The 16,514-nt window shown below is 40.0% G+C and overlaps 1 protein-coding gene across 4 annotated transcripts in view; it reads right to left on the bottom strand.

Moving 5' to 3' along the window:
* Positions 1-16,514, bottom strand: part of SLC2A9 (solute carrier family 2 member 9) — an 80,769-nt gene that overhangs the window by 23,829 nt on the left and 40,426 nt on the right. For all 4 annotated transcript variants that reach the window (XM_064151446.1, XM_064151447.1, XM_064151448.1 and 1 more), the window contains 3 exons: positions 9,780-9,967; positions 5,758-5,868; positions 1,614-1,715 (listed from right to left, as the gene is read on the bottom strand). In XM_064151446.1, coding sequence (XP_064007516.1) covers positions 1,614-1,715; positions 5,758-5,868; positions 9,780-9,967 — 401 coding nt within the window. The remainder of the gene's footprint in view (positions 1-1,613; positions 1,716-5,757; positions 5,869-9,779; positions 9,968-16,514) is intronic.

Below are 16,514 nucleotides of genomic sequence, written 5' to 3'. Positions count from 1 at the left end.
AGAAGCCTGATTCAGAATTTCACAATACCAGAAAATCACAGTATCTCTGTAGAACCTTGTCAGATGGTTTGTATTAGAGGCCTTGGTCTCTGTGAAATCCCTGCAGAGAAACCAAACAAGTTCCTAAGCCACTGAAGTCCCAACTCTGAAAGTTTACAGCTTCATGCCAACCCAAAAAAAGAGTTTTTCTTTCCATTGTACAGATTTAGCATCTCCATCCTCTTCAGTTATTTCAGTCCTGTTTTAAAAGAGCAACTGCAAGGGCCAATGGAGCTTCAAAGTTCACCTGTCAAAGGCTGGCTGAAGCCTTTTGGTAGGGCAGCTGTACCTGAACCTTAGCAAAGCATGTAAAAGCCACAGCTCAGGGATTTTTAGCCATAATCTCATTATGCAGACAAGGAAGGCCACGTGTGCAAGCAAGTACAGAGTAAGAGGTAGCAACCTATAAATGGTTCTTTAAGGGAACTGTAAGTGGAGTCACCTAATGTCCTCACAAAGTGCAAAGGAGAGACAGGGTGCAAAGATGGAATAGATACAAATATCTGTGAGATGAAGCCTATTTGTACCCTGGTCCTTTGTTCAAAGCAACACCTTACCTCTAACACTTGAAGAGATTGAGACATTTATGAAAGAAGTAAAACTGAAAGACACCTGAACATCACAGATTTATAACAGCTGAAGGTCTTCATGTATTAAACTAGGCTGTCTCATATGAGAGCTGTCTCATAGCTGTCATGATGGGTATGTGAAGTAGAGCTTTGTTGTGCTGTACATAAAGATAAGTCACAGTGGTGTGGTGTACACCTGTTAGTCAAACTGAATTACTGAGTCTCTACAACCAAGAAACATGATTTTAAAATCAGATTGATGGCAGGACACAGGAACTGACGACAGCAGGAAAACAGCTTGATGAAAAACCACCCAGAACCACACCACTGCAGATGTCAGTTTTATTTCTCACAAACCCCCAGGAACAGAAAGAGACTGCATGGTTGTGTAAATGGAAGCTAACCATGGAAAAATTACTCAGGGTCAGTATTTAGATTGGTTTAATAATCTTCCTCTGACCATTTGAAAGTGCTGGGGAAGCGACTGTTTAAAGCACTTGAGAACTTACATTCAAGTGTTCAGCAAAGGCTAAGTCTTTACATTTTCAATTAAAAATATCATAAATATAGCCAGAAAGAAACAGCAAAAATGGATTTTTTTTTCACTATTGGGGAAAAAATCTAAACCTAAAAATAAGGGTGAGACATATAAAAGGTAACATATAAAATAAGAAAGAAATCTCAAAAGGAGTGCATAGAAACAAAGATAAACCCACAGAATATGGGTAAACTATTTATCCAACTATGGGTAAAACTCTCTTCAGAATAGTTCATCAAATGCCTGGATATTTGAGTGAAGGAGACTGAACATGACAGGCTTTTTAATGTAAAATGGATAACTGTGGCATTTGAAACCCACAGGCTCATAAACAAGAAAAAATTCTTGTGCTAGACTGATTAAAAGCAATGGCTTGTGCAGGAATGCTGAGGCAAACTGGTATTGATCATCTGGTGTTTAAAATAGGCAGAAGAGAAAGTAAAAGCATGTAGTGACCACAGTGTTACCTGCAAAGTCAGAGAGACAGTAAGGATTGCGAAGAAGACAGTCATCAACCCAAAACCTCCAATGAGAAGAGGTCTGCGTCCCAGCCGTTCAATAACTAAGCCCTGGAAAACAACAAGTGGCACTGAGGAACAAAAAAAGCACTGAGAAACTCAGATCAGTATGTTCTCCTAGCAAATCTGAACAGCAAAAATACCCCTAAACCCACGAGAGCTGATTTTAAACTGTTCCACAGCTATGATGCTTTCCTAACTGCATTCACAGTTCAACCTCTTTGAAAATACAAGTCAGCAGATCATCCTTATTTGAGTACTTAAAAAATCTAGCAAAGCATCAATGCAGTTCTTTGGGTTAGTTTTACTCCTGGATTTCCTACTACAGAACAAATATGAAGTCCCAGCAAATCCTTCAGAGGAAAGGTCAAATAGGTCTTCTATAGCAGCAAGGTTCCCTGATTAAAACAGTGGTGGGTTTGAGGTTATAAACAGACAATAACTTCATTTCCACTTATGAAAATGAATAATCCCAAACTAGGCAACTTGCAAAATCCACGAAGATGCTTATGACTCATAAGAGTGGAAGATGATTCACCAGCTTTCAAGTATTTCTAGCTCTGAATGCTCCTCTGTCATGCACTGGCAATTGCTACCTACTGAAGACCCATAACAAGCCCAAATCTAGTATATGGTAGAGTAAATGAAACAACAAGAAATTCAGTATTTACAGTCAAAAAAGGAATCTTACATCCGTTTTCTGTGATAGCACACTGAGTTATCTGCCAAATCGTGTGGGCTGATACTTGGTTATGTGTGATCATACATATGCATTTGTAGAAGCCTGTAGCCAGGCATAAGCAACTGAAATGACTTAAAATGTATAGAAAAAAATATAGCAACCAAAATTCTGTCAACACAAACGTTTGGTGATAATAAGGCAACCACTATGCAAACTGAATTAACAGCTCACATAACTTTTCTGTGGCAGGAAACACTTGCAAATAAGGTTTAAAAAGCAAATGTCAGTCTTTTCACAAGTCAGCTGCAGATATCAAGGCTGACATAATGAAAACAGAGCACATGAAAAAAGATCAGACAAGGTTCTCAGGCTAAAATGAATGTGCAAGGGAGTTCTGCAGCCCAAATAGAAGGTCATCGAATGCTATTCCCTGCATATTTCTTGATCCTACATTATACTAATAAACCACTTACATTTCTGGATGTCTCAGCTCTGTAAAGAAGTTTGATCTATACACAAACATCAAGAGTAGCCACACTTTTTTTTCTCATGTATTTTGGATATGGGTCTGAGTAAGACTGGATGTCTAGATTCAAACTTAATGTGACAACCTAACTGTGTTATCTCCATTTTAAATAGCAAGATTAAAATGGATAATCACATTTACATCACTGTCAGGTCTATTTCATGACATGATGTGCAGTGTCTTGCATCCAGGAAAAGGAGAGAAACAAGACTGAGTGTTATGAATTGGGTTTCTGATTCATAATTTTGTGTATATCCATTCATCTACAGTATGATTTGTACAGTTGTAAAGCAAAGAAACAAACTGGTTTAAGTGCTTAAGCTGGAATTTAGAGGCCTAGCACCAAGTTTGAGATAGAATCCAAGTTTGATTCTGAAATCAAGTGTTACTTTGTAGGTGAACATCTGATTAGTGAACTATAATCAATTGCTTCAGTTACTGCTGGAGAAAGTAACAAAGATGCTCATTACCACTGCCAAGCCTTTAAAAAAGTTAACTGACTGAAGTTTGTCTCTTGGATGGTTTACAGAGATGCTTTTCTTTGGTTGAGGGAAAGGCTGTGCAGGTAGGTAGTAAAGTTGTTCCAAGCTTCAACCTCATCTACTGCAAAGTGTCCCTGCCCATGGGGGGGGGGGGCTGGAACTAGATGATCCTTGAGGTCTCTTCCAACCCTGATAATTCTATGATGAAAGCTCAGAAAGCAGTCAGCTCCTTCCACAAGATGTCTATGATTAAATAGCAATACATCAGCATTTCCAGAGGCACAGCAAGTAGCTTAAGCATAAAAAGTAGTAAAACCACTCTTCTTGAGCATTAAAAAAGTTACCACAGGTACCATGAAGAAGGACAGATACATCCATCTTATTATGTATGAAACACACAATCGGGTAGAAGAGCAGGAAGTGAAAAGGTGAAAAACTCCATTTATAGAGTGGCTTTAAAATAATGGAATCATCTCCATGTAATAGTCACCTGTTTCTACAAAAAGAGGTAGAGACTTCACTTAAATCATTGGAAGAACTACCATTACTATTTTTACATGTATCTTCAACAAAGAAGCATGCCTGCAGTATCACAAAGAAATTGTAGGAGGTAGAGGGTTTCTATACTTTACTATTTCCATCTATCAAAAAGAATGTCCATTTAATTAAACAAACAAACAAACAAAAAAACAAAAGCCAACCTCCCCCCCAAAAAAAACCAAAACAAACAAAAGCAACAAAAACAAAACCCAAAATAGATTAAAATATTTATTACTCCAAAATAGATTTGTGGAAATTCACAAAGATCAGAAAAAGATCTTTGTGACCTTTGAGAGTCCTTATGTCCTAGACTATAAGAAAATATACTTGAGAGCTGGATTTAGTTTAACATTTCATAGGTCACAAGCAGTTGCTCTGCCATTGGAAAGGAATTATTATCTCATTTTTGGTCAAAATCATTCTTCTGACATTTAGAAATGCTTGCCTGATGTGTCCAGTATTGTGCAAATATAGTTAGTATAGAATATGTGAAGGTAAGGAAAAACTGCAACAAAGTAAAAAATATTTGCTTTTTTGCATTTTTCCATTCCAAATTCTTCTCCCACTGTTATGTATTGCAGTGCAAACAGAAAGGTATTGCCTTTAGCAATTAATTGCATATTCCCTTACTAAAACTTTCAGGTTTAGTTTGGTCATTTAGTGTGTGTTTTTTTCATAGAATTATAGAATTGCCAGGGCTGGAAGGGATCTCAAGGATCATCTATCTCCAGCCCCCCTGCCATAGGCAGCGACACCTCACAGTAGATCAGGTTGCTCAGAGTCACATCCAGCCTGGCCTTAAAAGCTTCCAGGGATGATGCTTCCACCACCTCCCCAGGCAACCTGTTTCAGCATCTTACCATCCTCATGGTGAAGAACATCCAATCTGAATCTACACACTTCTAGTTTTGTTCCATTCCCCCTAGTCCTGTCACTACTTGACATCATATAAAGCCCCTCATCAGCTTTCTTGTAGCCCCTTTCAGGTACTGGAAAGCCACAATAAGGTCTCCTTGGAGCCTTCTCCTCTCCAGACTGAACAGCCTCAACTGTCTCAGTCTGTCGACCTTCATATTTTCATAGAATCACAGAATCAACCAGGTTGAAAGAAACCTCCAAGAAAAACTCAAAGTGTAAGGGTATTCCTTTTTAGTAACATTTTCCTCTATGTTCAAAGCATAGCCAATGTGCACGACCTGCCTGGGAGCTCTTGTGTTATAAAAGATTGCCTGCTTGCCCTTAGTGAATGAAAGAGCAGAATTTAGCACAACATGCACACCCCTGTTCTAGCATGCTTACTTTGCACCAGGCTGGGTTATAAACATTTACACCCACGTTTTCAAATGGCTGAAGACTTTTCCCTCACTCTTAGCAAGCTGCTGTGGAAAATGTGCCATTAGAATGTGCCCAGCAAGACAGACGTCTGTTTCTGTGATGGACATGGATCACATTTAGCTGTACTACCAGCCTTCTCCAACAACGCTGCCTGCTTCCCAGCAGGCACACAAGATGATGTTGAGATGTGAACGAGCTGCTACCGGGTAAAGTTGTTCTACCAGGTGAAATCATTTATGAGCTGTTACTAAATATACTTTGGGCCTTGCTGTTTTGCCTTCTTTCTCTTCACTGACGCAAAGCATGTTGCTTTGATGCAACTGAAACTAGGGAATATCTTCTTAAATAACATAGCCAGCCATGAACTGGGCTGAGGATTAAACCTAGAAACAGTATTTTCAATTGCTTCCACAACCATTAGACTTAATCCTCAGTATATTATTCTGTTTATATTTTTACCTGCATAAGGAAATCAAATCAGTAATTTAAATACCCAGCATGCTAATGGATTTTTGTAACCATACTTACAGAAAAAACAGCAGCCACAGTCTCAACAGCACCAGTACTTAGGGTAACGTAGGGGATTGTTTCACGATTGATCCCAGCTTCACTAAAGATGTTGTTTGTGTAGTACCAGATCTGTATCAGAGAGATGAAAATGAGATATTAGTCATTATGGCTTCAACTGCAACATATACTGAACATTCACAAATGACCACGGGCTGGGCAAGACAACAAATGAAGGGAAGGTGAAAATTTCAGGTGGATTGGCCAGAACACTGCTGTACTTTGGCTTGCTGACCTAGGCAGACATATAAACTTGACTTAGCTTAATTCACTTGAGGAGTAAATCAAAGAAACTCACTTTAAGCTTGAACAAAAGAATATAAGTAGGCTTCATGTAACTAGACACACTGGTTGGGGTGACTTTATGGGACATGTCAATGGCATATAACAATGGAAGAGAGAACAAGGAAAGAGGTGCTGGAGAGGCACTGCAGAAACTTCCTATTTGGAAAGAATGCACTGCTGCAGCATAATTTCTTGCCATTTGAAGTACAGCCTTCTCTGCCTTAAGGACAGACCCCAGAGAGCCTAGTGATCCCACTTTGGGAATGATTTTTTTTAAAGCAATATGCAGCTTTCACAGCAAGGCTGCAAAGGATGAAGTCCACCAGTGAGCACTTCACTTCAGCTTTGTGTCTTTTTTGGAACTGAGACTAAAAATTATGGAAGATAAAGAAAATTACTATAGATTATATGTATAATGGATAAATTATATCAAATGAAAAGAGACTAACAGAGATTTATTTACTGGTGTCAGCTTAGGTCAGTCTGTCTGGTATTTTGCCGTGGGTGAATACAGTAAAATGATCAGGGGCTCCACCACAATTTCTTTTCCTTGCAGAAACCAACAAATATGCTGTTTGTAACCAAAACAAATTTTCCTTGTAAAGTAAAAGCTTTAAAAGGAGGCAAGTGTTCTCAGATACCAGCAGGATGATTACAGAAGTCTGCCAGCTGGTGATTTCCCCCAAGAGTGACCTGAGACTCTCCCCTGAAAGAAGTCCAACTTTCCCATATGCCCTGCCCAGATGGTAACTGTGGACAAGGCCAGACTGACTAAGAGGGCACTACAGACAAAGCAGATGATGGAAGCTTTAAGTTAGAAGGAAGCATTTGTAGCCAGTTAAACTTCGCTGGCACTGACTCATGCCCAGCAGGTTAGTTCAGATGTAATAAGGCAAACCAAGACCCAGGTTCAGCAGTATCTGTCACACCTGTACCTGTGTGCTTCAGGTGACTTGAGCAACATCAAATAGGAAAGCCAAGCAAAAAAGAGAAGGAATTAAAAGCTAGACTCTGAGTCAAGTGAGCCAGCTCTTTTTCTTGGCCTCTCTAATGATTTGTTTAATTTTACTATTAACTATTTAAATAATCAGTTTCACAACAAAAATTGTGTGTGAATCTTTTTTCCCCTTTTTTGTTTTTAGTGTTTGGTGGCATTGTATGAGAAGAGGAACAAAGTCTTTTCATGTTTTGTGGCATTGAATGAGAAGGGAAACAAAGTCATAATAATAAAAAAAGAGGTAAGGCTTGAAAGAGCCAACTGAACACAGAGGGTTTTCTGACAGTCTTTCTGCACAGAAACTGGCCTTCCAATGGTGCTTTAAAGCAACTCTGGCATCTGTTTGGATCTAGGTGTGCCTCACTGTCACCCCAGGCACCCAGTCAATCTACAACAGTGTGGTCATGGAATATTGGACTATTTCTGTCAATATCCTCAAAGCCATAAAACTCTTCTCTTTCCCCTAAAAAATTAGTTGTGGCCTTTCTTTTTTTTTTCAGGCAATATACTTCATTATTTGAACAGTCTGTTTCTTACTGCAGGTGTCTTTTTATTTCACTTATGTGTGTATAAATTGTAGAAAGACTGGATGACAAGATAATTCCAATTTTTGTCTTTGAAAAGTATCCACAATAAGGAACAAAATAGGCTGTCATTAGCAATGAAGTGCTACCAGTAGAAGAAAACACCACCTATACAAATGTTTTTTATAGTTCACACCACAGTACGAAAAAAATCTTCTAGTTCCCTCCTAGCATTTTGTTGAAAACTTTCAGATAGCAGAGTTATAACTGTGTTAATCTTTCAAATACTCCTGGACAAATTACTTTGGCATTACAAGTGTTAAAGCTACAGAGATACCTGAGCTGAGCATTCAAGCATTGGAATAAGCTGCCCAAGGAGGTGGCTGAGTCACCAACCCTGGATGCGTTTAAAAGTCATTTGGATGTGATGCTTGAGAATATCACTTGAGGGTGAACTTTGTAGAGTAGGGATAATGGTTGGACTTGATGATCCTGGAGGTCTTTTCCAACCATAATGTTTCTGTGTGATTCTGTGATTTACACTTACTGATTTAGCCTGGGGCGAGGGGGGAGGAATCTCCTAGCTTTATTTCCTTGTAGTGCAGAAAGCCACCATGAGAGCTCTTCCCAGTAGTGATAACATTGCCTTTCACACATATGAGCAAATAACTCCTTTAATTATGAAAGAAAAACCTCTCTTTTGCTTTGAGGTGCTTCATGAGAACATTCTTATTGTGCAACCCAAAGCATCTAAGGAGATGTCACAAGCTGCACCAAGAAAAGTTCTGGATGGATATAAAGAAAACACTTTTTCACACTGCAAATGATGAGAACAGCTGGCAGAGGTTGCCCTGGGAGGCTGTGAACTCTTCGTCCCTGGAACATATTTAAGACTCAACTGCACAAAGCCCTTAGTAGCCTGAGTCAACCCTGAAGTCAGTCCTGCTTTTGGAAAAGGCTTGTTTTGGATGACATCTTCCAACCTAAATTGTCCTGTGACCCTCTCCCGGCTGATGCAATAGGCTCAGCAGATGGAAAAGGAGGGTGACATCCTTTACCCTCAGAGGCATTAATAGTCAAGAGGACTTCTTGCCATTGACTGGTTTGTGTCTTTTTCCCTCTTCTATTCCACTTTCCAAGAAAGGCACATTGAAGCACAGCTTATTCTTCAAACTGTATGAAACAACAGCAGAAATCAAACAGTGCAACCCCTTAAAATCACTTCCATGAATTTTTGTTGACTTCTGAAAGTATAGACCTGATTTAATCCAAGCAGACATCTTTACTGAAAAGACTAGATCTACTTAACATCAGAAATAAAGAATCTCCTTTTTATTTTCTTTTTTAACTCATCTTTTTTAACCCCCTCAAATGACACAGCTCTCCACAGACCTTCCCACATGCTGATATAACAAAACATTACTAGTACCACTAATGTGCTCTTGTGGCCAGGAAGGCCATTGCCATTCTGGGGTGTATTAGAAGGAGTGTAGCTAGTAGGTCAAGAGAGATTCTCTTGCCCCTCTACTCTGCCCTGGCGAGGCTGCATCTGGAGTACTGTGTCCAGTTCTGGGCCTCCCAATTCAAGAGGGACATAGAACTGCTTGAGAGATTTCAGAACAGAGCCACAAAGATGATTAAGGGAATGGAACATCTCTGCTATGAGGAGAGACCGAGGGAGATGGTGCTGTGCTGCTTGGAGGAGACTGAGAGGTGACCTCATTAGTGTGTATAAATATGTAAAGGGTGAGTGCTAGAAGCCTGGAGCCAGGCTCTGCTCGGTGACACCTGATGACAGGACAAGGGGCAATAGGTGGAAGCTGAGGCATAGGAAGTTTCATGTAAACATGAGAATGAATTTTTTCACTGTGAGGGTGACAGAACACTGGAACAGGCTGCCCAGGGCGGTTGTGAAGTCTCTCTCTCTGGAGATGTTCAAAACCTGCCTGGACATGTTCCTGTGTGATCTGCTACAGGTGATCCTGCTCTGGCAGGGGAGTTGGACTGGATGACCTTTCGAGGTCCCTTCCAGCCCCTAACATTTTGTGATTCGGTGATATGAAATAGCAAAAAATGGAAAGTCATAGAAGTTGGTGAATGATATAGCATAAACCTTGCATCAAAAAGAAAGCAAGCAGTACCCTGGGAGATGCCGCAGCCTGAAGAAGGACACTTACAGCATTTAGGCCGCAGAGCTGGTAGCAGCCCATGGTGACGACCACCGTGATGACCTGCCATCGCACAGCGCGGGTCCGCAGGAGCTGGAGTACCGACACCAGCTTGGTATTCCTTTGGACTCGAGACTCTGCCAAAACCTCTTCTACTTCATGAGACACATCATCTTTCCCAAGGAAGGTCTGAAATGCTACAAAGAGAAGACATGCACTTGAGGCCAGACACTTGGCACTAAGTGCATTTATAACAGACTTGTATCATAGAAATGGAGATGTGTGACACAAATGGGAGGCATACACGGGCTGCAACTTAATTATTCTTCTTCCAACAACATTGTTCTGTTCTAAGTATGGCTTTACAGGCTTCTTCCTGCAATTGGTCTTAGAAACTGCAGCTAGAATATAATTTATGTGGCACCCTACCAGATGTCTCCTTATTTTATTTACTATATAATACAGCCTGAGGTCCAGTGCACAGTCAAAATCCTGTGTAATCTGAAAAAGTGGTTGAATAGCAAAGCAGTTCTGAATAGTGTTTGACTTGGCTACTTTTTCAACCTAACAGTATAGCAGATTTCATTGCTGGAGATAGATTGGAGAGAGAAGTAATAGGATGCAAAAACTTATCTAAGTCTGGTAAATCAGGAAAAGGCAGACATTTGAAGAGAATAGCTACTAGTCTTCATATAATCTCACTTTAACTGCACCTAGATGAGAGTTCACCTTGTCAAGATGATTAATACTAGAAAGAGTTACCCAAAGCAGTTCAAGACTTTGTATTTGTAAATGTTGCAGACATGGGAGTGAATTTGCCTGGCAAGTGTAGATAAATAAACAACTCATCTCCCCAGAAAAAGACATGATTTAGTATTATACAATGGCATATTGATGACTGAGATAGTTTTCCACTGTGAATAATAAAAGCTTTCCATCTCACACCTCCTCCAAGAGCTACTACAAACAGGTACCTCCTGGCATATCTCCACTAACCCTGTTTTACAGCACTCTACATGCTGATGATACTTTCACCACAATCTTATAAACATACCCCAGGGGTTGGCTTTTAAAGAGGTGTTTAAAATGCTCATTGTCTTAGCATGACTGCAGAGGAAGAATCACATTACACATACCCCTGTAACAAGGCTTTGCCACCTCAGGAGGCTGTTAACTCTAAAAACATTCCTTTACACAGCAGGTCACTTGAAAGTGTTATTTTTATTAAGTGATTAAGCTGATTCAGTTCTCCTAAGAGCCAAATCAGTTTTCCTCCTATCCACAGCTTTGCATGGCACCTACCTGTGAATAAATGGCACATTTTTCAGTAAGTATACGTTCTTTTGGATCATAACTGAACTTGGATGCTCAAGGAAGCCAGAGACACTGGGTAGTTCTGCTTAAAACGACTGGACCATTTAAGTTTTGAAGTTATAAATTTTTAACTTTACCCAGTAGATGGATAGGCCAAATAGTGGCATTTCGATGTTGTGAGGGATAGGTCACATGAATGAAGCAGTGACCTCCCTGGAGGATCCTTCTCCTCCCCTTTGATGAATGTGCAATGCTGCACCCTCTGGCTGACTCCCAGTCTGGCAGCTCAGGGAACTAACTGGAGCTCTGGGACAAGATTTTCAGAGGCATTTAGCACTTTTGTTGCATTTTAATGGGTTCTGTATGACTCTGCTTAACAAGAAGGATGATTTTGTTAAGGAATGAACATTGACCACCTCTGGGTGTTGAGTCAATCCTTTACATTCATTCATTCTGATATATCCAGTTTCTCTCTTGGGAGAGGAGAGGTCAGAACTTTTAAACCTCACAGAAACAGCATTAGATTCATCTTTTCACATGGGTCTTCCAATCAGAAATGAGTTAACAAATCTGGACCTCGGATCCCAGAATTTGAGCTTCTGAGTTTTGTCCTTGTGCCACTGTCCTTTTATTATCCAATGACATGCTAAGCACTTCTTAAAAGGAACATGGATAAAAAAATGTAAAACTAGAAAAATGTGTGCTGTGGCCTGTTAAAGTCAAGGTGCCACACTTAAATGACACTTTCCTCAGTCTTATTAGAGAATTGACAAAGAAAAATTCAGAAAAAGATGAGAACAACCAGACACATACCACCATGCCCTTCTTACAAAAGACTCAGATTTTTAAGCATCTGGTTTATGAGTGTAAATTAGGTCACTGCACAATTTTCTGTATTTTTCCTGTCCTTAGAATCCTCTGCCTTACTGTAGGGCACACAAGTCAGAAATATAGGTGCAGTCAAGTAAAAGGAAGGCAATCTGTCTTTTCTGTACAAGGGAGCTTGCTATGTTTCTGGAGGGACCAGGAAGTGAAAACTGCAAGTACAAGGCAAGAAGAACACAGACACCAGTTTCCTTTTTCTTCCCTGCCTGGTATCAGAACCAGAGATGTAAATGCTACTAGGAAACTTTGATGGATACTTAAAATAACTAACAAGTCAAGGAATGCTAAGAAAATGCTGTGCTATACATGCATAGTTTTGAGTAGCCAGCACTCAGTCTTCTTGGAAAAACAGTTTTCTTCCATTATCAGTTTTTCAGTACAGATCAGTACAGATCACAATTTTATACATAAATAATGCAGAAACAAATTCTGCATTAGCAGGGGCTAAGAAAATTCAAAAGTCTTTTTCGAAAGTCTTTTAATGTGTGATGTTCAATACTCTTCATTTTACATTTTAACCCCCTGCATTATTTGCAATGAGAAGCACAGCAGTCATTCCTTGCCCTGCTTCAGTGACTCATTTCTCTCCTCAACTGGCTGCTTCCCTCAACAGAGAACTCTGATTTTCATGTCATGCTTTAAAATCACCAAAGGATCAGAAGTTCTACACTCTCAGTTTCCAAATGTCAGGACACTGCCTTTACAAATAGAAAAATTAGTGGACAGTTCCAGTCAAGAGGAAAGGAGTCAGGAAACCCCTGCATTTACACCACTAGTTTTTATTCATTTCAGTTAAGGTCAAATATTTGAAAGTGGTTCAAAGGTCTTAACAAAATCAGCCAGGACTGTCTTTAAAACCAATCAAGCCTTTAAATTAACTGAAGATGGACACTCAAGTACTCAACGACATGAGGAATTACTAAGTCTTTTGCCACAGTTGTGTGTCCAAGACTGTGCAAAGAAAGCACTTGTTATCAAAAAGACTGAATTGGCATGTAAACTTTGGGAAGACATTTTAAAGGATCAAATTGTGTGGTGTGCAGAGCAGAGTCAGCCCCAAGCAAGAGGAAGCAGAAAAAAGAGAGAAGTGGTCACAGCTAGTAATCTGGGTTAGTCTTTAACAACTAAAGAAAATAAGAAGCTGGATAAATATTGTCATCTGTTTCTCAGGGTTATGTTCCCTTTCACTGTATGGTAAACAGTGTCTTTAAAACAAAGCTTCATCTAAGCTCTGCTTAAACAGTATCTTCTCTGGCCACTGTGGGAGACAGAACACTGGGCTGAATGGACCCAGTCAGGCATAGAATCACAGAATCATTCAGGGTTGGAAGGGACCATAAGGATCATCTAGTTCCAACCCCCCTGCCATGGGCAGAGACACCCTAGCCTAGATCGGGTTGGCCAGAACCTCATCTAGCCTGACCATAAACACCTCCAGGGATGGGGCCTCAACCACCTCCCTGGGCAACCTATTTCAGGCTCTCATCACTCTCACAGTGAAGAGCTTCCTCCTCATAGCCATGTGTGATCTACCCGCCTCTGGCTTTGCTCCATTCCTCATAGTCCTGTCACTACCTGATAGTCTAAAAAGTCCCTCCCCAGCTTTTTTGCAGGTCCCCTTCAGATACTGGAAGGCCACAATGAGGTCACCTTGGAGCCTTCTCTTCTCCAGACTGAACAGCCTCAATTCTTTCAGTCTGTCCTCAGCATCTCTTATTGACATTGGTTGCTGCTCTGAATGGTGGAAGACATAGAGGAGGCTGTGTTGTTTGCCTCAGCATTTGCAAAAGGTTTACCCAAGTCCACTGCTTTGAATTGAATACATAGTGATTGCCCTGCAGTAACTTCATGTCAACACAAAAGTATTTGTAAAAATGAAAGTATTTTCATATATCCCTTATTTTATTAGAGTACTGAATAGCCAGAAGAATCATTTAGATGTACTCTGCTGAAGAGAGCTATTTAAATCTATCAAAATCTGAACTACTAGCATATAGCATAGTAAAGTTTAAGAATAAGTCTCAAATTTGTTATTCCAACCCAGTAAATATAACTGCAAGCAAAAGGTCCATATTACTAAGAATTTAAATCTATGCTTCTCCTCATATCTATCAGAATACTTCTTCCATAACCACAGGAATTTTAATGTATGACTAAACGTACTAGATGAACAGATTTTGTACATCAGTCACAGATGTTACTGTGACATTTTATCTAAGTTATTTGACCCTTAAGACATAACAATATTCTTGTTCTCTGGCAAGCTGTGATGCCAGCTGAATTCCATTATTGATTTACATGATCTGCTGCTGTAGCTGCACTGAAAATGCAGGTTTCTTTCTTCTTCTTTCCCTATTCTAACGAGACAGATCAGGTCTTCAACTGGAATAGTTTGTAACTAATGTTGTTAGTCATAAAAATGTATTGTTTTATGTGGTTCTATTTATATTGGATCACTGTCACCATCACAGACTGAGGGCTCACTTGGCATGCAACAGTAAAACACTAATGTCAAATTCTTGTCTTACTGTTCTAGATCTTGGGTGTTAAACTGCCTGATGTAATCATAGCAGCAGGTGTTTCTTTTTTTCCCCGTTTCTGTCCCTGTTACTCTTCATTCCCACTGATCTCTAGCAACTGAATAACAATCTCCTTCCAAAGTCCTTCTCTTCCACTATCTGGTGGTCATTATAACAAAGGATCACACCAGTTTAATGTTAGCCATTACTTGCTCTTCAGTTGTTACTAAGAGTGGAATGTTAGTTATGGAGCCTGGAAGGCTTACAGAACACATTTTGCTTCTTACCGCCTCTTTCGATCTCCTGCTTGCCTCTTAAAGGCAGCCTGCTCTTTTACATCTCAGCCAGAAAAAAAACCAATGAGGCAGCTTGGATCTTGCTAGCTGCAGTCTAGGTATCTCCTGAGGCCAGAAGAATAGCAGGAGCAAACTTTGTGGAAATTCAATGACCTATACTATCTCAACAGATTTGTATTGCTCTAAAACAATTAGGAAAATGAACGTTGGTGTCTCCATATTGGAGGTTTTGACATACACATCCAGCTGAGAGTACTTTATAAAGACTAATGCAGTCATCTGCCTTAAGTACAGCAAACCTTTTACTAATAACAGCTCTATATTTCTCCAGTAAGATATAATCCACAGTGAAATGCATATTTGCATGAGTAGCCCTGATCCATTAGAGGAAAGAAAAAGGATTTAGTCAGAAGAAAGTCTTGAACATTTCTGATATTAATATGCAAATTTAACCTAAGAGGCAAATAATTCAAAATCATTAAGTGTAGTCATCATTAAAATGGAGAACACTGCATGGTCATTACATGGTTTAAAGCAGTAGGGTTTTTAATACTCCACAAGCTTTTCCAGTCTCCCAAAAAAGCTTTCCCTCCCACCACTTCTGTAAACAATGCTAACATCCAGACAGTTTTTCATGGTTGTTGATTCATAGTTATTCATTCTTCTCTTTTGTGAATTACTCTCCCCACCTACTTTCATTATTCCACTGCATTACTCAAGATACCCAAAAGCTGGCTCATGCCTTCTCCACATGCCCTGGGGTGGAGAGGAGGTCTCCAAATCCCCACACTGGTCAGATATCACAGGTCATTCCATCAATCAGCCAAACTCCTTCCCCACATGGCAGAGAACCAAGAATACTGTCACTTGCAAATCTGCCTTAGGAGAAGAGCAATTACAAAGCAGGAAGAAAATTGATTTGTGTCCTACCAGACACACAGGCATGTTATAACACAAAAGTGTGGGATGGTGCTATTTATGATGCCTTACAAGTGGATTTTAGTAACTTCAAAATGAAGTCTAGGGATCATCCTTGCCTATATTGCATCTGATATCTTGCAGGTTGCCTTGCTTGTGCACCAAGGTGGTCAGTGCTGGGGATGTGGCTGCTTGACAGGCAAAGAATGAGAGGGAGCTTCAGGGGGAGACTTCACTGTTCTACAGCCCTTTACAAACCTCTCTCTGAAATGACTGGTAACCACCTGCTTCAAAAGCTCTGCAAACTACACTCAAAATAAGCTTCACTCATTACAACTTAGCTCAGTATTGATTTTTTTAAACTCATTTTTATAATTAATCAGGTCCAAAAGCTTCTATTGATATGCAGTTACTTTGAAAAGCTTTTTGTAGCAGTCCCTTCTCTCTTTCTCAAAGTATAGTGTTTGTGGTGGCTCACAAAAGCCACCTTCTCATAATCAGCTAGCCAGTTGCTAAAGCTCATTTCCCTTCAGCTACCAAATAAGGTGTAGGTAACTTGTCTCTCCTGGTGCCTTCTGCTCTAAAATACACCTCCTGTGTTTCTGGGTTAGTTTTCAAAACATTCTCAGAACACAAACTGAAAACATCCGAGACTGCAGCTGGCCCATTACCAGCCACAGTAAATGCTGTGAGTTTTGAGGCAGGTGGTGTTATTTTACAGTTTTAAAACTCCACCTATGAGAGGCCCAGCTTCACCATCAGTGCTGATGTTTCCAGGTGCTGTAGCAGGATTTTCAATAGATCCCTAGAAC

The sequence above is a fragment of the Pogoniulus pusillus genome, chromosome 11, assembly GCF_015220805.1.
Source record: "Pogoniulus pusillus isolate bPogPus1 chromosome 11, bPogPus1.pri, whole genome shotgun sequence".
In the NCBI taxonomy this organism is placed as follows: Eukaryota; Metazoa; Chordata; class Aves; order Piciformes; family Lybiidae; genus Pogoniulus; species Pogoniulus pusillus.
This window is presented reverse-complemented; position numbering and strand designations above follow the sequence as displayed.